Below are 20,364 nucleotides of genomic sequence, written 5' to 3'. Positions count from 1 at the left end.
GCGGCGACGAGAGATGCCCTATCTAGCGATCACGATGCGCACCGCCTGGTCGGGTCGCCCGCTAAAATTCCAGTGGACAGGGCGCCGTAGCGAACGTGAATAGCGGCTTCTCCATCGAATCAGCGACGCAATCAGCGGGGGGCACCGATATCTGCGTATATCCACGGCGCGCGCCGTTCGGGTGGGGTGGATATCCGCAGATACGATTGGCCCGCCTGGTCGCTGATTCTCGGATTGCCCCACCCGACCAGATCAGCGGCGCTCAGCAAACCCTCGGATACCAAAGGTGCTTGGAGGCTATTGCTCCTTGACGGCCACGGCTCCCACCATACCCTTGACCTTATCGAGTACGCTGAAGCCCATAATATTGTGCTCTTTGCATTGCCTCCGCATCTTACGCATCTCCTTCAACCGCTTGACGTCGTGGTATTTCAGCCGTATAAACATTACCACAGTCGGGCAGTCGATTTTGCTATTCGCAGTGGTGCGAGTAAAATCACCAAGCTGGAGTTCCTCGCTATGATCCAATCAATCCGCGTCAAAGCTTTCAAGGAGTCTACAATCCTCTCTGCATTCAAAAAAACAGGAATCCACCCATTCAATCCAAAGCCAATCCTCGAGAGACTCAAAGAGAGGGTACGGGACCAGACGCCGCCGACAGAGCTACCTGCAGAGCCGTATTCATCCCCTTTTGGTACCCCCGTTTGAATCAGTTGGCCAACGTCTCCTTGAGTTTGACCCAATTGATGATATTGAGAAGGAGGTCTTCGTACATAACCTTCAACGCTACGTTAAAGGTGCAATCTCCCAAGGCCACGAGTTAAAGCAAACGATGGTCGATCTGTACAATACCAAGCTTGCCGAGCAGCGACGCCAAGGCCGGAAGAAATACAAGAACCGCCACCTTCAAACTTACGATAGGGGCCACAGACTCGGATTTGTGTGATTGCGGCCAGGCAGCAGAAACAGTTGATCACTTTCTCTTTCGATGCACAAAGTGGATTGCGCAACGGGGTGTCCTATTCGAATGCGCAAGAGCCAAGATTGGGAATTTGTCTTTCTTCTTGGGAGGAAAAGCTGCATCGGATGGCGATAAGTGGAAGCCAGACATGCAGGCGGTTCATGCGGCGATCAAATTCGCGATTGAGACGGAACGGCTCGACAGAAAGCCGCAACCATCAGAAGACAACTGAGCTCTAACAAGCAACTGCACTAAGTTACTAACACATCTCAGCTTCGGAACTGGCAGACCGCGCTTCAGCTGCTGTGAATAGGATGCTGAACACTTGGAGAATTAGGCCTTCAAGCAGGCCTGTCATGGGACCAATGATAACGAGGCTGACCAGCAAACGATAAGACGACAATCTGTTGGGCTTGGGGAGTCAAGGAACAAACGTGCTGAACTGTACTCTAGACTGTGTAAAGGCCTTATAGGGACCTCCCTCCGGGCGAAATAAATCCTACCTACGCCGCCACGAGCTCGACATCAATCCACAATAACTCCACAGCAACGGGGCTCGATTTTCCCAAATTTAAAATGCGACGAAAAAATGCAATTGTAATATATACATCTATCGCACGGAGGATGAGCAAGTGGGCATATAAAGATCAGGGACTGGAAGACTCTTGATTCTGCTATCTAAGGTGGGAAAGAGGCGAGATCTTTATAGACTGCCTGAATATGAGAATGGAAGGGAATGGTAGTGAATGGAAGCATCTGATCGGATCATCTGGAAGCCACTGATGCGTTGATGATGCCTCCTAGAAGTTTCTGTGGGAAATGGAAACGGACTGTGCGAATAGGGGTCAGACTGTTGGAGGCTGATATCCTATGTGTGACATACCCCCCCAGGTTGTGCTGGCTAGTGGGCAGTGCAAACTGAAGAAAGAAACTAGATCCCTAGCAACGTAGAGATATCGACGAGACCGAGTTGTTTGACGAAAGTAGCAAATTTCTGGCCTGGCAGAGCTTTGGTGAGGCCGTCTGCAATCATCTGGGAAGTAGGCGTATAAGTGAGCTTATAGAGGCCTTTCTCAAATGCCTGCCTAGCCCAACAGGTGTGGATGTCAACGTGACGAAGGGCTGTGCGGAGGCGTGGAATATCCTGTGTGACAAGACGAATGGTTTGAAGGTTGTCACATTGGATCGTCGGAATTCCATCAAGCTTAAGAGAGCTGCTCAAAGAGACGGAAGGTTGCAATAGTCTCTTTTGCCGTGTGCGTGAGCAAGCAATTCAGCTTCTGTGGAAGAAGTGGTGACTGTATCCTGTTTACCGGCTTTCCAAGCAATAGGGCCACCGAAGAGGGTAAGGATTGAACCCTGGGATGACTTGCGAGTCTCTTTATTATCAGCGAAAGCAGCGTCGGATGCGCTTTGGAAATCGCTATGATGTTGAGCGTGGAGCTGAGGAACAACATCCTCGTCGAGGCAGGGTTTTCCTGAAAACTGGATGGCGAGATACCTAGTGGCGTAAAGGTAATCGATCAGATGGTCTGCGAGCTTGGGTGATGCTCGGAAGGGTTGTTGAGGAATTCAGCTAGTTTAGACGCTGGCTTGGCTATGTCCGAGCGGGTGATAGCTGCGGCGTAGTTCAGTGATCCAACTTTGCTCTGGTATAGCTGAATTTGGTCTGGAGAAGCCTGCCCTGTGTGCGGCTGGACTTCGTTGCACGGGAAAGGGGCTCCTCTGAAGTGGTCACGCCGTTCAAGGTCGAACCGTTGAACCATCCTTTCAATGTAGGAGTCTTGGCATAGCCAAAGCTTCCTGTTGGGTCTGTCACGCAGGACTCTGATACCAAGGAACCATTGTAATTCCCTTGGTCTGTCATCGCGTACTTCCTCTTGAGGGCTGCAACCATCTCATCAGCTGCGTCCTCGTTTTCCTTGCGATAGAGGAAAACAATATCGTCAACGAAGAAGAAAACAGTGAGCCAGTCGTTCTGGAAGATGCAGGGTTCGTCGGGACACTGTGTAAGACCAAGCTCTCTGAATGCAGCAGTGAGTTCCTTCTGCCAAAGAAGAGGGGACCGTCGGAGGCCATAGAGGGCTCGCATGAGGCGAAGAGCCCATCCCTGTCTGTAGTATCCGTCTGGGAAGGCTACATAGACCTCCTCCTCGTCTTCTAAGAGGGCGTTTGTGAAGGCATTAACTGCGTCGAGCTGTCGGGTCTCAAGGTCGAATTTGGCGGTGATGGCCATGAGAATCCGGAAAGAACGTCCTGCAAGGGTTGCTGCATAGGTGTCCTTGTCACCCAGCTGTTGAAGATCTCCTCGAACACAAAGACGGGCTTTGAACTTTGTAAGAAAGCCATGCTTGTCGAACTTATACTTAAAGACCCAGGTAAGTGGCAAAGCTTGCCCGTGACCTGGTCTCTGGGGACCGCTCTGAAGGTTCCTCTCTGTTGGAGTGCTTTCCACTCGGCGTGGGCTCCTTCTCTGAACTGAGGACCAAATCTGTGGGTGCGAAGTTCCTTATACGTCGTAGGTTCGGGAGGAAGGTGTCGTCTGTGAAGTTTTCTTCTCTGCCGAGAAAGAAAGAGCTGTGGAATTGACCCTTAGTGTTGGTCGAAAAGCACTGAGCTTGCGAGGCTTTGGAGTGCGGGCTGAGCGCCGTGGCTGAGAGTCACTCGGACCGGGGTCCGGTGTCGGATATGGGTGCTGAATGTCATGAAACTCATCCTGATCATCCGAGTCCTCATGATCAGATGGTTCGGGTTGTACCACAATCGTGGTGGCGTCTCCTTGGTCTGAGGTTGAGGAGATTGCTCAACGGGGTCAGGTTCAGGTTCATCGATTTGAGTGGGATTTCCTCGTAATCCGACTCGTCCTCGATGTGGGCTGGAAGCTGTACTTCCACGCGCTGTGGGATAGGTTCTGGTGGCTGATCATTTCCGTCATAGAAGATGCTTTCATTGAAGGTCACATCTCGGACCCTTCGGACTTCTGATGTGGACGGAATCCAGATCCTGAAAATGTTCGTGGAATCATATCCAACGAGATAACCGATTTCTGTGTGAGTCTGAGAAACGTGATGTCAGGCTGGTCTTGCTGGTAGCCTATGTCTCTGTTGTTGTCTCGCAGCCACTGATGAAGCAGCTGGAAAGGCGTTCGGAAGCTGTGGTTCTGCATGGGCGATCTGTTGTGCAAAAACACTGCTGCTTTCCAAGTCTCTGGCCAAAGATCAGATGGTAAATTGGCATCAATTCCCATTGTTCTGGCCTGGGCAGATATTACCCCCAGATCGCTCTGCAGAACCGTTTTGAGGGAGTGTAAGGGCAGAAGGTTCATCTTGAATCCCTTTTCCTCGATCCAGCTCTCATACGCACTCTGAAGAGAACGATCGTTATCACGGTGGATAATGCAAATGTTGAGATTCCATTGGCGTTGAACCATTGCCTCGTGGTTTCTCAAAGCAGTCATAACGGACCCTTGTGTCGCGTCATTCAGAAGGTAGATGAAGATCATGCTTGTAAATTCATCTTTGATAAGAAGAACAGCTTCCTTGCCGTTGAATGAGGTGTTCATACTGAAGATATCAACGTAGATTCTCCAGAATGGTCTGGGGCTCGGTTTTGAGGGTTCGGCGAGAGACGACCTTCTTTCCCTTCCCAAGGAACACGCGGTGCAATCGATGGTAACTGGGCCTTTGATCTTCGAACCCGTCGTGTTCTCAACAAGATGCTCTAGGGCTTGAGCGTTCAAGTGACCTAGGCGCTTATGCCAAAGCGTAGCATCTGCTGTTTTCACTGCGCGAGGTGCAGATGAAGATGTGAAGTTGGAGGCGTGAGAGTCCTCCTTAATCGGGTTGAACTCGATGACCGGTTGACGAAAGCGGCGTTTCGTATGAAATATAATCTGATCGTCTTTAGAGACGCGTCCAGATAGTGGATTCCAGTTGTATCCCTTCGCAAGAAAGCGGTCGAGGATGCGATGTTGGTGTGGAATTTTGGCACGAAGGCAACTTCGTTGAGCTGAAAAAGTCCTCCTTCTTCAAGCTTCATACGGACTGTGCCGTAGCCAAGGATCTGAAGTTGACTATCGCCTGCAAAGAGCTCTTCTGGCTCTGCAAGGGCGGTGTAGTCAAGAAAACGGGATCGGTTGTTGCAAATGTGTGTGTCTGATCCGGAATCAAGGATAAAGGAGTCATACAGCGGGTAGACTGCCTTTCCCGTCGAGAAACTGGTTGATGGAGGTGTTGAGGAGGCGGTGTGTTGTCAGGAGCTGGTAGAAGACCGGCAAACGCTGTGCCTTTAACGGAGGAGTCGGACGATTTCTCCATTTCCTTCTTCTTGAAGTCTTGTGCTTTCTCCGTCATCTTCTTTGCCCATGGATTGGAGTCGAGGATTTCCTTGATCTTCTTCTCAACCTTCTGATCAGGAGTCCAGCCATCAGGCCGAGCTGATTTGATGAGATAGAAGCAATCTACGAAGCGGTGATATTCTCCGCAGACACACATAGGAACACCATCAGCGTTCTTGCTTGAAGACCACTTAGGCTTGTCCTCTTTCCTCTCCGATTTCTCTCCCTTGCCTTGGAAGGCGGCTCGAATGATCCTTTGCTGTTGTTGGCGGCCTTGATTCGGTGAGCTCGTTCAAAGATCTCACTGATCTTAATGCCGTCCGGGAAGTCGGTCTTCCAATCAGGCTTGCCGAATACGGCCTCGTCTTCCATTTTGTTGACCCAATAGTCTGTGAATGGGGCGTTGATGGACGAAACAGCCTGTAGGAAATCTTGGGTAGGGCGAAGGTCCTGGACATCAGGAAGCCCTAATTGCTTTGCCTCAGTGAGGACTTTCTGCCATTGGGTGACCCAAGCTTCGATCTTGGTCCTGTTTGGCGACTGAAGGGTGGAACGATAACGCTGAACAACTTCCTCTCGAGTGCCCAGTCGGTTGGGGCCACACGAGCCTGAAGCAAGGCAAGTTGCTTTGCAACGTCGTGTTCCTCGGCAATGGTGCTGTAGTAGTTGCCGATGGTCTTGACGATGTGTTGTTGAAGGCTGGCGAGTGCCTTCACTTGATCCCTATACCCTTGAAGCTTCGAGCGGTATTGGGTGTGGAGAATTCGAGACGGCGAAATTCCTCCGAGGTCAGATCCACGAGATCAGATGCTTCGTGGTTGATTTGTCGGAATGTTGGTTCAACTGGCTGCTGAAGAACCGGCTTACCCTCCTTGACGGCAGGGTCCAGAAAGTCCCAAAGACTGTGGGACGTGGCGAATTTCTTGATGATAGAAATCCATTGTTTCCAGTCGCAAGGGCCGTTGAGCACGGTGCCCTTGGAAGAGCCATCAAGATCTAGAGCTGAGCTCATTGTGGAAGCTATTCTGCGCAGCGGAATGAACGAGAATAAGATACCCAGTCAATGGCAGACCGGGCTCATAACTATCGCACGGAGGATGAGCAAGTGGGCATATAAAGATCAGGGACTGGAAGACTCTTGATTCTGCTATCTAAGGTGGGAAAGAGGCGAGATCTTTATAGACTGCCTGAATATGAGAATGGAAGGGAATGGTAGTGAATGGAAGCATCTGATCGGATCATCTGGAAGCCACTGATGCGTTGATGATGCCTCCTAGAAGTTTCTGTGGGGAAATGTGGAAACGGACTGTGCGAATAGGGGGTCAGACTGTTGGAGGCTGATATCCTATGTGTGACAACATCATCCTGTTTCACAGTCCTTAAGCCACTGTGGTCGCTTGCTATTCCGCTGCGGGCGTCCCGAGCTCCGATATGCCACTACCATCTCCCGATCACTCTCAACAGCTAGAGAAGGTCGTTGGGCACGAGCTGTCTGGTCTGGCGGAATCCTTACCTTCTTTACTAACCCGTCCTTTGGCTGATCTGGCGGCTGCGATGTTACCGGAAGCTCTGGGGTTGGTGGAAGAGCGACGACTATTTCGTCTAGAGTCCCTGGACTCTTCTCTCGAGCTTTAGAAGGCACCCGCTGGGGCCGCGTATTGCAGTACGAGATGGGCAGCAAGCATTAATCTTGAGTGGAATAAAGCTCTTGATTCTTCTATCTAGAGAGGGAGTGTAAATGATCTTATATAGCTAGAAGAACAGTGGAAGTGAATGAATAACCCAGCTGTTGGGTTGTGGCTGTGAAAAGCGTAGGCAAAAGGAAGGTTAATTGCCTGCATTAGCCTAGGTTGACTGGAAGACAAAATGAGTCTTGGCTGAGTATACGGCCGAATATGCCTCGGCTGAGGGAATGGTGAATAAGCCTTGCAAAAGAAAGGTTGATGAGGCTTGTAGATATTGATGTGCCAGTGTAACAGTGCAACACCGCGGCTTCTGTTGCGCACTTTCCCGGCTTAGACCTTTGAGATCGTCTCGAAGTTGTCGACTGGCCGCTTTCTCTTGCTTCTTCGCTTCTTTTTCCTGCAATTTCCGCTCCCTTTTCTCCTCTCGCTGCTTCTTTCTTTCCAACGCCTGCTCTTTTTGCTCCTCCGCCTTTTTCTGTCGCTGAACCCTCTGGAATTCCCTCTGGATTGCTTCCTCTTTCTTCTGGACCTCCATCGCCGCTTTCTTCACTCGAGCTTGAGCCACTTTTTGCGGGCTGAAGACCTGAGCACAGTTAGGATCCGTACGGTCAAAGAGATAATCTTTCAGAGCTGTACCACCCTGCCTGCGCTGTTTCTCATGAATTATAGTCTCACGGAGTCCCTTGTTCTCATATCTAAGCAGCTCAACCTCGGATTGAAGGCTTTCAAGAGTGCTCTTCAGCTTCTGAGCACTGACTTCAGCATTGGCGGTGGATTTATCGACCACTTTGTCGACAAGCCGTCGTAATTCTCGAGCGGTAGGTTGCTGCAATGCTAGGAGTCTTCCGAATCGCTGCCTACATCGGAATCGTCGTATTCCTTCTTCACAATCTGTGACAAGACGACTTCGGAGTCCAAAGGCAGGAGGCCGGTCCGCATCCACCCGCTTGCAATGTTCTCCGGGGAGAAGGACGCCTCCAATGCGTTCCAAAACAAGGTCCAGAATTCGCGTTTGGACAGCCCAACAAGTCCTTGTGTTTTTTCCATCCACCGGATAAGCTGATTTGTATATGCCGTCGACAAGGGACCGAATAAAGATACGTCCAGGGGCTGGAGCCGATGAGTAGAATGGGGGGGAAACACCGCAACGATGATCCGATGCTGGTCACACCACTCCAGAAAGTCCATATTAATATGGCTCAGTGGCCATCGGTAATGAGAAGGCGATAATCGCGGCCGTTTCGCGCCTTTGCCTTAGTAAACCGATCAAAAACGCCGACAAGCCACTCTTTTCCAAGCTCGTGGTTGGTCCAGCCTGTATCTGAGGTCGTAAAGAAGGCTGATTGATGCTCTGGGTCAAATTCCGTAAGCCAAGCATCCTGAACTTGTCCTGGCTTGCCTTGGTAGATGAGAAAAGGAGGCAGCGATGTCATGTCCTGGCAGATGCAAGCTACGAACGTGATCCAGGATCGATTGCCGTCTTGCGATGCACCGAGCAATTTGCCTTGCTTTTTCTGATTGAGAGAGAACACTCTCTTAGTTCGGTTGATGACACCCAAGAAAGCCTTTTTCGTCCATGCTATACGTGTTGCAAGAGGCGATGTCGTATTCCTCAATTTTTGAGCGTATCTTCTACCGTCAGCAACGGAAATGAGATGCTGTGCATCAACTTACCAGCTCAAAATAATCTTTATACCTTGAAGCACTGTCGGCTCTCTTTCGCGCCACATCAAATCCATCGAACCAGGTACAACCAAGCTCGTTACGATGACGGTTGACGAAGCTATACGGCCAGTTCTTTCCGACCTCCATTTTCGCCATATCCTGAGCGAAGTTCTTGATCATAGACAGCGTAGGCGGGATGCCACGTGACGAAAGCTTATGAATATAAGCAACAAGATCTAGTTCCTGCTGGTTTGACAGTCGAGATTTATAGAGGGAGTCCGCATCGCGTCTTGAGCGCTGTTTGCCTTGATGGAGGCGGCGCAACGTGGTCTCATCGCAGCCAAATTGGCGAGCTGTTTCAGCGTAATTGACCGATTCTGAGGACTTCAGGAAAGCAAGCGCTTCGTCAATAGCCGCCATGGTTGTTGAGATGTTCCAGATTGATGTTGAGACAGAATGTCGGTAGGTAGAATTTATTTCGCCCGGAGGGAGGTCCCTATAAGGCCTTTACACTGTCTAGAGTACAGTTCAACACGTTTGTTCCTTGACTCCCCAAGCCCCACAGATCATCTTACGCTGCGCCAACCATTCCACTGTTCGCTCCATGACAGACCTGCTTGAAGGTCAATTTCTCCAAGTGTTCAGCATCCTATTCCCAGCAACTGAAGCGCGATGTGTCGAAGTTGAAGCGTGGTTGTGTTAGTCATTGATGGTGGTTGGTACGCCGATTGTGTCCTCTCATGTGCCCTGTTTCATCAGCGGGTGCCTCCAGCCGGCTTCGAACCGACCCCTCTGCGACGCAGAGGCTCTAGACGTGTCACTACTACGCCATGGAGGCCAGTCGAGGAGTGTCCCGACCCATCCCGCCCGACCCGGGATAGCTCCGGACAGACAGGTTCGGACAGACATATTGCAGGGATTAACGCGCTAAGCATGGGTTAAAAGCCATCGCGCCTCGACTACAGCCTGAACGGGCATAAGTGCCATTTTCAGTCTGAAGGAAATCCACTAGTATACAATCCTGGGGGTATGCATGGTCTTGGAACCAGCAAAGGGCTTCTTCGGGGCTGTTCACTTCGTCCCCGGTAACAGAGGCGCGTAGATGCTCTTGTGGCAAGGCTTCTACGGCTTTCTCGAAGGCGGAGCGGACGTCTTCAGGGAGGCTGTCGCGGTACTGGACCTCCATCGGGTTTGCTTTCGTGTCGGACGTGATGCTGGATCTCCATTGAGCTTGATCAATTGAAGGACGCGATTTTTATTGCGACGCGCACCTGGCAAGGGTAATTGACGATTATTGTTGGAATAGTCAATTGCTCACCTCCTGCACGGAAGAATGTTGGCCCTAGCCCGAGATGCTTGCTTTGTATGCTCTCTATCTCCTCTTTCTCTTTCACCCTCTACAGAAGAGAGAGAAGACAAGTCATGATCATAGCTATAATAGAGCTTCTTTGTGACTCGTCTGTGTATCGATACACGGTGACCTACCTTCAATTATCCTATTTGGGCTGTAGTCGAGACGCGATGGCTTTTAACCCATGCTTAGCGCGATAATCCCTGCAATAATGTCTGTCCGAACCCGTTCTTGTGTATGTAACTGGGACCTTCGTCCCCTTGACTTAGGCAGTGGTTAAGGCCAATTTGACTCTCAATAACCCTCACATGCATGGCATCTCTCATTTCCTTTGACATCCTGGAACCTTGTCGTTAATGCCCGATAAGCTTACGCGCCGGAGTTGAGGCCCCATCTATCGTCCTTGGGGTACTAAATCAAATGGTTTGTGCATTAACCCCGTGATTATTAAGGTGTATAAAACCGTCCCGCCATCGGTTGAGCCTACAAAGGATCGCAGAACCCACTTAGCTGCGACGTTTGTCTCTATCCCGCCCAATCGGCGGCACACTCATGACTCCTCCAGTGATCGATAAATCGTCTAATTTTCTTCCTTGCTGTCGCGATGCACCCCGCGCATGTTTAGGCTAAGAGGACATGACTTTTTAGTCAAGTCTCTGCAAGGAGCAACCTATCGCCTCGCATAATTATCACTAAATGAAACGTCCGACTTATGTGTAAGTGAATTGCAGGAGGATCTCTCATGTGTTGACAAACAAATCGTGTAGCCTTATATGCCCTTGACAGCTAGGCATCCATCATCTCTGCGACATTCCCCGGGGGAACCGGCCAGTCCTCCTTTTATTTCCGTGGCCCCCTGCTTAATTTACTTATGTGGTGGACCCGGTTCCACCCCCCGAACTCCCCCACCGGTCCTCGGCACCTGTCGGGCTGCAACTCCAGAACGCATTGAATCATAATGATGATGATGATTTATTTCGCCCGGAGGATATTTCCTATAGGGCCTAGACGTTTTCAGCTATTGACAATTCAAGACATTGATGCATAACACCCCAAGCCCCACGGATCATCTTGCATTGCGCCTACTGTTTTCCAGTCCATAACAAGCCGCTGTAGTCTCTGCCGTTGTGGACCCTGTCGTTTTGGTCTCTGTCGTTGTGCTCTCTGTCGTTGTGAATTTTTGCCCCTCGCTTCCGAGAATTCCTTCTCTCGGTAGTCTTTTATCCTTGTGACGCTGTCCCTGTTGACGAGTGGGAACCCGAGTGTACCCTGAAGAACAGGGGTGCCTCCAGCCGGCTTCGAACCGACCTCTCCGCAATACAGAGACTCCAGACGTGTCACCACTACGCCATGGAGGCTGAATCATAATGGGAGACGAAGATGGTATCTGAAACGAATTGTGTGGAGGCCGTACGTTGCCCGCAAATATCGCTGGCATCGTCAGGATGTCAAGAGCCATCCGATGATCCGAGACAGCCTCGGGTACTCAGCCCTCTTGAGAATCCAGTAACCCAACTGGATCGGCGACATCCCTGTCGCTCCAAGACACAATAGTAGATCGCCTGCGGACGTATTCATCTGCATTGCTGACGCAACCGCAGCGCCGAAAGCCTCTTCATCTGCCGTTCACTCTGGTTAGCCATGCGATCCGGCTCCCGAGATGGGACGAATATTTCAACTCGTGGCGCCCCGAGCGAGCTTACTTGGAGTCATTCGGCCTGCTAGTATCCAAACCGTGTCCATACGAAGTCATTTTCCGGTCCCGTGGCCGTTCCCGTGTTGCGGGCGTCTCTTTTGGCCGACTTTTCAGCTAAGAACGCTGAGGTCGGTCCCACAAGTGAAGGTTTTGCATAAAGTGGGGTCAGGATAAGTGCTCAAGAAGGGATGCATTGATATGCACTCTGCATGAAAAGTTTGAGTCTAGGTAACTACCAGATTATGTTACCTGACTTAAGACGCCGAGAGTAGAGGTATCTATATAAAGAGAAGTTAAACTTCGAGTTAACCTTACCATCTCAACAATAGATATTTTCTATTCCGCCTCAAAGAAACCCCGTGCTTCCCGTCCCTATCTAACCGCAATAAACCTGACAAAAACAATGGCAATGCTATTGTCCGTCGTTATCGGCCTTTTCGCTACAGTTGCGACGCCTTACTCAATGGGAGATAGAGAAGAGAGCCCTAGCATCGCCCCCAGGGAGCCCCCCCTCGGGATTCGTGCCCCCCCGGCTGACACCGGCCAAAATATCAACTTCGATGTAGTCGCTCACCTATGCTGTCCTCCTGGAGTTCCCTGCGGAAATGTAAGACCCCATACTGCATATTTACCTTTAAAGGCTGAGGACTAACTAGGTATGCAGGAAGACGGAGTAAAACAGATGGTAGGCAAGCTGAATGAAAAGTTTGCACAGTTCCAAATCAGCTTCGACCTGAAAAAATTACACCAATTCAGCGATCCTAGGTGTTCAAATACCGACATCGGCGGTCAAAACTCACATGACATTATGGCGTCAGTACGCGAAGGTGGCCAGAGTACCCTCAATTATCTCTTCTTGTCAACAAATTCTGGAACTTATGGCATTAAGGGATTTACTCTTGATCCTCCTCAGGACTTTACTAAGCCGGTGAATCCACAACATGATGGACCGCATTGCGATATGGTCCTCCTGACTCGTGAAGGCACATTTTCCGAGATCGACCAGATAATAATGGTTCACGAGTGTGGTCACTGGTTTGGACTTAAGCACTCGGAAACCAGTCCTCGTTCGAACGTAGCAAACATCATGGCCGCTAGTACCAAGTATGTATACGTATTCGCCTCTGCTAATATTTTGCACGTCAGTATTCTCTTCTAACTTGAGGATACCAGTGAGCATCCTGCATATGAGTTTGAATCAAGCCGGAAAGCCGAGGTGCGCCAGGTCGCGCTCATGCGCCAGGCCGCAGATGGCGCAGGTGCTCCAACTGGAGGCGACAGGGGCAACCGAACAAGAGGCTCCCCGAAATCAGACTCAAACAACTCTCCGCCTTCACCACTTCCGCCAGGGCCCTTGCGACCAGGCTGTAAACCAAAGCTCCCGGGTCCACCACATCCCGGGAGCTCCGGCATCCCAAATCAGCCTTTAGGTACAGGTATCTCGAACCCGCCGGGTGGTCCAAAGAGTCCACAATCACCAAACTCTCCGTTTCCAGGGACGCCAAAATGCATGTGTACATGCCCGGGCCATCCATCTCCTCCATCTCGCAGGGCTGCTCCTCTTTAAGAATCTGGTCCCATTCGGCCATCCAAGTTCTCGCGCTGCAATAGTGTAACGGGCTGGTCTCGGCTCGACAAGAGTCAAGGCTCGACAAGAGTCAAGACCCACACAAGAGTCAAGACCCACACAAGTTCCAGAACCCCGCTCAGAACCCCTGCCACTTTCCAAGTTTTTCTCTTTCTCTTCTTCACGCCAGCTTTAGGATAAGGTACTCGTTGCAGTCGCTTAGCTAGTTGTCAATACATTTAGTTGAGACAGCTACTCTCACGAAGAAAGCAGGGCAAAGGGCATGATTTTTGGGGTGCTTTTTGTCTTGATTCTTCCCTTCTGTCATAGGCCCTTTATTTATCCCCTTGCCCTGCTTCTTCCTCCGTCTTCCATCTTCTTCCTTGCGGACTTACTAATCCATAGGCACCCATCTCTCCGCGTCAGCGTGCCACGTCCTCCCAGTTTCATCCTGTCTCGTCCGTACACCTTCAGCTAGCTATCAGGCTTCAGGACCAAGTCTTAGACCCTTCTTCTCGACAACCGTAGATATAGTGGGACACAGTACCGTATGCGTTTCCCTTAATCGCGCCTTTAATTACGGAGGAACATTTCAAAAGTTCTTGCTGACGCTAAAAGAACCCCTGTACGCAAAAAGGAAGGGCAACCAACTTTACATACCTTGATCTCCCGCTTTTACCTTGATCATTTTCGGCCCTCTCGATACTCATTTCCGCCTTCCAATTCAACGATTTCCTGCACATGTCGAGGAATTCGCTCTACCCAAGCCTGTATCTTCTCTTGAGGGAGCTCTTTCCAAGCTACTTCCCAGGCGCGAATAGCTTCAGCCCGGCTCTTTGGGGCGCCTTTCTTCGTAGTTGTTCTCTTTAGCCAAGGCCAGCATGGCTCAATTGCATTAAGGTCAGGCGAATTACCACACCAAAGAAGGCGCCGGACTTCGTGTAAGTCATATATCCGCTGCTGTATATAGTGGTTATGAGCCGGGGCTTTATCTTCTTGTACCAATGTGTTGAGACATGGACCTACATCTCGCGATTTCCCAAGTGGTTGAACCAGGTCCACGCGAAAAGCATTTCGCCGGTGGGGGTGTCATTGGGAAGGATAAACTTGTAGCTTGAGTCGCCTGCAACAGGACAGTTGCCAATGTAAGAATGGAGCACCTCCCACGTGCTGCCACGGTCGAAAGAGACGGATGCCTGACAGCTTCCGCCACGGTGGATCGTGTTTCCCGTTAGCGTCATGCTATACGATTGCCCAGATGTCCACTGAGCGACGGGTTTGCCCTCGGGAGTGCCTAGAAGTCCGATATAACCTTTACATGGGAAATCGCTACCGTCCGATTTTAGAGGCGACATCATGTTGTATTCGATATCCTCGGCTACTACATACGGGTTAAACTTGGAACGAAGTGGCGGAGGGTACTTCATCTCCATATGGGCTTGTGCAGAGGCGGCAAGTCCGAACCCTGTGACCAAGGACAATAGTTTCATGGCGCCGTTGCGGACTTTGGCTTTGGAGATTTGATCCATGCTGCTTATATTTGAGAGAGACTCTATCCGCACGCACCCAACTCTCAATTCGCACGCACCCCCCCACATTCAGCCACAGCGTCCTCCGATATCGCCCACCCGCCAATTCAGGCTTTACGTTTCCAATAATGGACCACAGCCATTCAAAGAACGGGAATAGTATGAGATTATTCGTAACCTGTTTGCAATTGCGTCTGGCAACGCCTCTAGCGTTAGGGCAATGCTGAATCACGTTAACTTTTACAATGCTCCACGGGTAACCTCTTAATCCGCTACAACAGTAATGCTGTCCCAGATCACTTCTTTCCCCTTATTCTTTGCGAGCGACTCTACCATTTCCTCCTCTACCTCCTCTTCAAAAGCATCGTATTGTCCAATGGGCTTGTCCTTTTCTTCCCGTCGTTTTGCCTGTTGACGAGTAACCCGAGCAGACTCTCGACTTAGTAGCGAAGCAGAAACCTTGATCCGTTTTCGCCCAGGTGGTTGTTGGCCTTGTAAGTCTGCGGCTGGCGGCAGACTGTCCGCCGCATCTTCTGCCTCAAGAGTTGGCCCTAGCTCATATTGAGAGTAATGTCGACGTACTGACCTTTTGACGCCGCTTTGTGTTGGGCCTTGAGGAGCAAGTTGTGATTCCGGGATCGCACGTTCGTTGCCAAATGGTCCGTCATTCCGCGGCCGACCCTTGGGTATCCCCAGTGGGGGACGCTGAACTCGTAGAAGAGGATCATCAATGTCCCGTGATCGTTTAATTTGCCAAAATGGATCCAAGTCTTCCTTCTTCAGAGGTTCGTCTTGAAGAGACAACTCCAAGAGCCTGTGAGCACAAGGCAAGCCATATTGAGCCTTTGTAGAGCCTGTACAAGGTGGCAACTTCTTCTCAGAGGCGTGACTTGCTTCCATAACCTTATGGATCTCGTTGAGCTTGTCTAGCGCCCATCGGGTGACATTCAAGGGTAACTGGCCCAGCCATTCTCTTCCGGAAAATTGATTCCGGATAGTGGTGTTTGCCTGCTGTATTTTTTCTTTGTATAGCTGACGTTTATCTTCTGTTTGGCTAGCAGTTGCCTCCTCAACATCAGGCAGGTCGGACCGAAGTGACAGATGGTACCGGTAAGTCTTAAGAGAATGATGGTTCGATTCGGCTGGTGCTGTAGTAATCAATCCGAAATTTCGATAATAGCGAGTATAGCAGCAGGCCCATTCTTTCTTCAAGGGTAAGTATGTGTCCTGGAGATATCTGAGGATTCGCTCTTGATTTGAAAATGTCTGTTGGAGTTGTCTCCAAGCTTGGTCGAGGCCATCTTCCGATCTGCTATACACCACATGTCTCCAGAGGAGGTAAAGACCAGCCCGAGTATTTAATACTCGTTGTGGAAGAGGTCCAAGCTTTATGTCCTTCATGTGCTTAACTTTGTTGTTCGCACGTTCCATTTCCTGGATATCAAGAGCATCTATTTTGTCATGATCGTCATCTAGCTCATGACTTTTGGCTTGCATCCACCACTTCTTGATGTATAAGACCACATTACTATTGATGTGGAAGACGCATAGCTGAAGTTGTGTATCGGGAAAGATTTGCCGTATTGCATCACGCAACTGATCGTCTTTGTCCGTGATGATGACCTCTGGGGGGCTGATATTGCCTGCTCGTCGGAATCGGGATAGCTGTTGGAGAAACCACTCAAAACTCGCAAACTGTTCGTTGTTTAGAAGGCCATAACATATAGGCATAGAGGTCCTCTCCGAAGATACGGTTACAACCGTAACCAAAGGCATTTTATAGCAGTTGACGTTGTAGGTAGCATCAATCTGGAGACAAGAGGAGAATTGTTGCCACATTTTGCCACCTTTGTGGTATCCCCAAGCGGCATGGCGAAAGCGACATTCATCCTCAATCCAGTCCAAGCCCCATATCCAGACTCTCTTCGACTCGGAAAGCGTCCGTACAAAATCGTTGGTAGGGCCGTATCCTTGACGTTTGGCCTTATTGGCTGTCCATCGCCAGTTGTAAATATCTGTTCGGCGAATAGGAATCTTGGGCCATTTCTGACGGAGCTGCTTATGAATAGATCGACAGGAGATTGTCTTGTCTAGGCAAAGTTCTTCCAGAAGATGATCTTGTTCCTCTGTTAACTTTCTCCAATGGTAATGCTCGGTAAGATGTTCCGATGGGCCGTGAGCTCGATGAAGAGAACTAACAATTCTCATGGACCATTCGTAGTTGTTGGCCTGGAGGGATTGAATGATGACCTTGAACGGACAGTTGGAGGCCAACTTTGTGGTGTTTGTATTCCGTATTTTGGCAACAGATTCCCTTGGATTAGACCGACTCTTGTCGCAGACAAGCTCATATTTGATGGTCCTTGTGTTTGCCTTGTTCTTCTGGCTTCGTAATGTGACGAGGCCCATGCGATTCCGAATGCACAAGTCCTTTAAGGCATCAAAGGCTAATTCAGCAGTTTCGTATGTCGTGTTCAAAAGAGGACTGTCAGAAGGAAATATTACCTCCCACGGTTGCCCATTCCAGTGCTCAGAATCGCGCAAATCGTCGTGATCAAAATCACTGGATTCATCAGTGGAGTCAACCGGTAGGGATTCGCGGGGTTCAGGCAGTCCTAGAGGAGGCGCTAGAGGCAGCGCTAGAGAAGCCATAGCCATAGCTTCAGTTGTTGCATTGACGGTCGTCAAAAGGTTGAGGACAATTTTTGCGAGCTAAATCAACACGTAGGCGACATCGGGGACGCTGTGGCTGGTACGTGGCTGAATGTGGGGGGGTGCGTGCGAATTGAGAGTTGGGTGCGTGCGGATAGAGTCTCTCATATTCAAGGTGCCAAGCTCAACGGTTCAGAAGGCCATACGGAGGTATCGTGGCTACGTAGGCCGCACTGGTCGGCCGAGTGTTCTTTCTAACGAAGAAGATGACGCTCTCGTCGCATACGTTATCTGGCTCCAGAAAAGCGGCTTCCCATCCAGCAAGCAGCAGGTCGAGACTGCCGCTCTTGAGCTCCTTCATCGCTAGGGCTGATATTTGAAGATTTTGAAGTCGAATCGGCCTCGGGACCCTTGAATTGAATGAAGCGGAATCGGGTAAGGTCTTCAAATTCGACGAATCGAAAATCAGGAGTCTTTATTCAATTCATTCATCAAAATCTTGAATGAATGGCGATATGGTCGAAATATACGGTGGTATCCGAGGGTTTGCTGAGCGCCGCTGATCTGGTCGGGTGGGGCAATCCGAGAATCAGCGACCAGGCGGGCCAATCGTATCTGCGGATATCCACCCCACCCGAACGGCGCGCGCCGTGGATATACGCAGATATCGGTGCCCCCCGCTGATTGCGTCGCTGATTCGATGGAGAAGCCGCTATTCACGTTCGCTACGGCGCCCTGTCCACTGGAATTTTAGCGGGCGACCCGACCAGGCGGTGCGCATCGTGATCGCTAGATAGGGCATCTCTCGTCGCCGCGCGCCACCCCGCTCCAACCCGGACTGGTGGTCACTCGCAGGCTTGCCTTGGTCTTCCCCGTCACGATATATCCCATGGCCCGGACGCCAAATCGACGGAAGGCGAAGACAAAGCGGGGCCAAGCCGAAGCTCGCAGGAGCAGCGGCCGGGGCAGGGGCAGGGGCAGGAGTCGCGCAAAGCCGTCGAGCGTACGAGTGGACCAACGCATCCGGCAGAACGCGATAAACGACGCGGAGCTACGCGCCAATGCGCAGACGATCCTCTCTGCGATCCACGAGTCTCGGCCAGGAATACGACCTCGGCGTACGCACCGAAGCAAGAGGATTTCGGGGAATTCTGCCGCCACAAACAGTACTGTGACGGCGCTACGGTCACAGAGGAGAAGCTCCTCTTCCTCGTCGAGGAGGTGGCCGGTCGGCCCTTGAAGGTCAGGAGCCGCAAGGCCGCCACTGATACTCCGCAGGACGAGACCCGCCTGGCCTGGCGGTCGGTCCGAACTTATGTCACCGCAATCACGGATCTTTACCGGACGCAGAAGGCCCTCGGAATGAATACGCACCCGTCGCCGCGCGAGGACAACGTACGAGAGTACCTCAAGTCCCTACAGCGCCGGGACGCCCAACGAGACAGGAGAACTATGCCGATAAAGGCCGCGATACTCTGCTCGATGGTTACTCGGAGTCCGAGTTCGAACGAGTATGCCACGAGCTGTGGGCCCACAGCGGCACATCGCCCGAGTGTCATTTTCGGACCTCGTGGATCTCCTCTTTGGCCATTATCTTCTCACCCGTGGCGGCGATCGTCGGGCTGCAGAGATCTCAGACCTATTCACCTTTGAGTTTGCCGGGGAGGGCTCGACCCGGTGCATGCCGCTCATCTTTACGACACGAGCCGGCAAGCAGAACCAGCACGGCCGCCTCGAGACCGCCGGCGCGTATCGGAATAGGAACCCGCTAATCTGCATCCTGGGTGGCCTCTCGTTCTACCTCTTGTATCGTTGGGATCTCGGTAGTGAGCCGTTTCCCGATTTCAGCAGGCGGTCCTCGTGGTACGACATCCGGCTAATCAAGGGTAACGGCACCGGCCGGACGGCGGCTTTCTCGTACAACTCACAGCGCGAGTGGGTTGTCAAGGCCTTCGCCTACGCCGGCGTCACGTCGCAGAAGAAGACGCATGTCGGCCGCAGCTCGGGGCGAGGACGGCTGAACTAAAGGGATTAGCGAAGACCAGATCCGTCGCGCGGGTCGTTGGAACCAGGAGCAGATGGTCGGCTGTTACCTGAACTCGTTGCCTCGCAAGTTCATGCGTACGATGGCCGGGCACCCGCCGCAGGCCGGATGCTTCGAGATACGCCGTGCCGGCGTGACGCCGCCGGAGGTCCTGCTCTCGATGATCTGGCCCGAGCCGGACAGTTGGCGAGGCCGGTTCGGTCCCGGTACCGAGCAGGAGAACGACCTGGCAGCGATGGGTTCGACGAACCTCATCTTCTATTTACGGGAGGTTGTCTTGCAGGATTCCGTTGTCCTGATGAAGAAATACCCCGGCAGCCCCGTTTGGAACCACCCGGTCTTCCGGCATCCGGCCTACGCCCCGTTCGCGCACCAGCTATCGGACTTCGTCCTTGAAGAGGAGCGTCCAAGCCAGCTTGCAGTCCTAGTCCAGGCGATGCCGGTCCTCGCGGACTATCTTAAATCCATCGACGCGCGGAACGAAGCAAGGACGATCCAGCTTAAAACAGAGCTAAGCGAGCAGCTTCGAGCCACCGAAGAACGTCTTGCGGTAGCCCAGTCGTCCCTTTTTCGAATGGTTTCAACTTCCGTTACGGCCGCGACGACCACCACTGCCACCACGGCCCCGGCCGTGGTTGATGTCGTTGGGCAGGGAGGACGAGGAGATGGAAGCCGATTCGTCTCGGCTCAGTCGAGCATTGTTGATAGCCGTGCCACGAGCCCGACGGCGACAGATACGATCACGGTTAAGACAGAGCCACCGCCACGGTATCAGATGTGCCGAGCAGTAAAAATGGTCGAGGCGCTCTGGAGCGAGTGGACGGTTGGCCTTCGAGGCGGGCCAGCCATTGCCGACCTCGACGGTAGATGGGGAAGCC

The 20,364-nt window shown here is 51.6% G+C and overlaps 5 protein-coding genes across 5 annotated transcripts; 2 read left to right on the top strand and 3 right to left on the bottom strand.

Annotated features, from left to right (window-relative positions):
• Window positions 1-34: 34 nt before the first annotated feature.
• HRG_01370 (DDE superfamily endonuclease domain-containing protein) lies at window positions 35-946 on the top strand (the record flags this gene model as incomplete). The annotated part of the gene is made up of 4 exons (XM_044859841.1): window positions 35-48; window positions 74-175; window positions 252-636; window positions 662-946. 4 exons carry the CDS (start codon window positions 35-37, stop codon window positions 944-946), a joined length of 786 nt encoding a protein of 261 aa, XP_044726241.1.
• Window positions 947-2,591: 1,645 nt separating this feature from the next.
• Window positions 2,592-6,309, bottom strand: HRG_01369 (integrase core domain-containing protein; the record flags this gene model as incomplete). Its single annotated transcript, XM_044859840.1, has 10 exons — window positions 2,592-2,744; window positions 2,796-3,008; window positions 3,102-3,286; window positions 3,477-3,520; window positions 3,584-3,614; window positions 3,720-4,017; window positions 4,233-4,557; window positions 5,267-5,472; window positions 5,529-5,905; window positions 6,165-6,309. 10 exons carry the CDS (start codon window positions 6,307-6,309, stop codon window positions 2,592-2,594), a joined length of 1,977 nt encoding a protein of 658 aa, XP_044726240.1.
• A 7,974-nt stretch (window positions 6,310-14,283) lies between these two features.
• On the bottom strand, window positions 14,284-14,790 carry HRG_01368 (endoglucanase; the record flags this gene model as incomplete). Its single annotated transcript, XM_044859839.1, has 1 exon — window positions 14,284-14,790. One exon carries the CDS (start codon window positions 14,788-14,790, stop codon window positions 14,284-14,286), a length of 507 nt encoding a protein of 168 aa, XP_044726239.1.
• A 551-nt stretch (window positions 14,791-15,341) lies between these two features.
• HRG_01367 (MULE transposase domain-containing protein) lies at window positions 15,342-17,803 on the bottom strand (the record flags this gene model as incomplete). Its single annotated transcript, XM_044859838.1, has 3 exons — window positions 15,342-15,500; window positions 16,156-17,353; window positions 17,649-17,803. 3 exons carry the CDS (start codon window positions 17,801-17,803, stop codon window positions 15,342-15,344), a joined length of 1,512 nt encoding a protein of 503 aa, XP_044726238.1.
• A 700-nt stretch (window positions 17,804-18,503) lies between these two features.
• On the top strand, window positions 18,504-19,914 carry HRG_01366 (centromere DNA-binding protein complex CBF3 subunit; the record flags this gene model as incomplete). Its single annotated transcript, XM_044859837.1, has 5 exons — window positions 18,504-18,560; window positions 18,610-18,837; window positions 19,097-19,432; window positions 19,515-19,725; window positions 19,805-19,914. The coding sequence occupies 5 exons, from the start codon at window positions 18,504-18,506 to the stop codon at window positions 19,912-19,914; spliced, it is 942 nt and encodes a 313-aa protein (XP_044726237.1).
• Window positions 19,915-20,364: the final 450 nt, after the last annotated feature.

The sequence above is a fragment of the Hirsutella rhossiliensis genome (genome assembly GCF_020360975.1).
Source record: "Hirsutella rhossiliensis strain HR02 chromosome Unknown scaffold00001, whole genome shotgun sequence".
NCBI classification, from domain to species: Eukaryota; Fungi; Ascomycota; class Sordariomycetes; order Hypocreales; family Ophiocordycipitaceae; genus Hirsutella; species Hirsutella rhossiliensis.
Note: the sequence above shows the minus strand (reverse complement) of the source record. Positions and strands in the feature narration are given on the sequence as shown.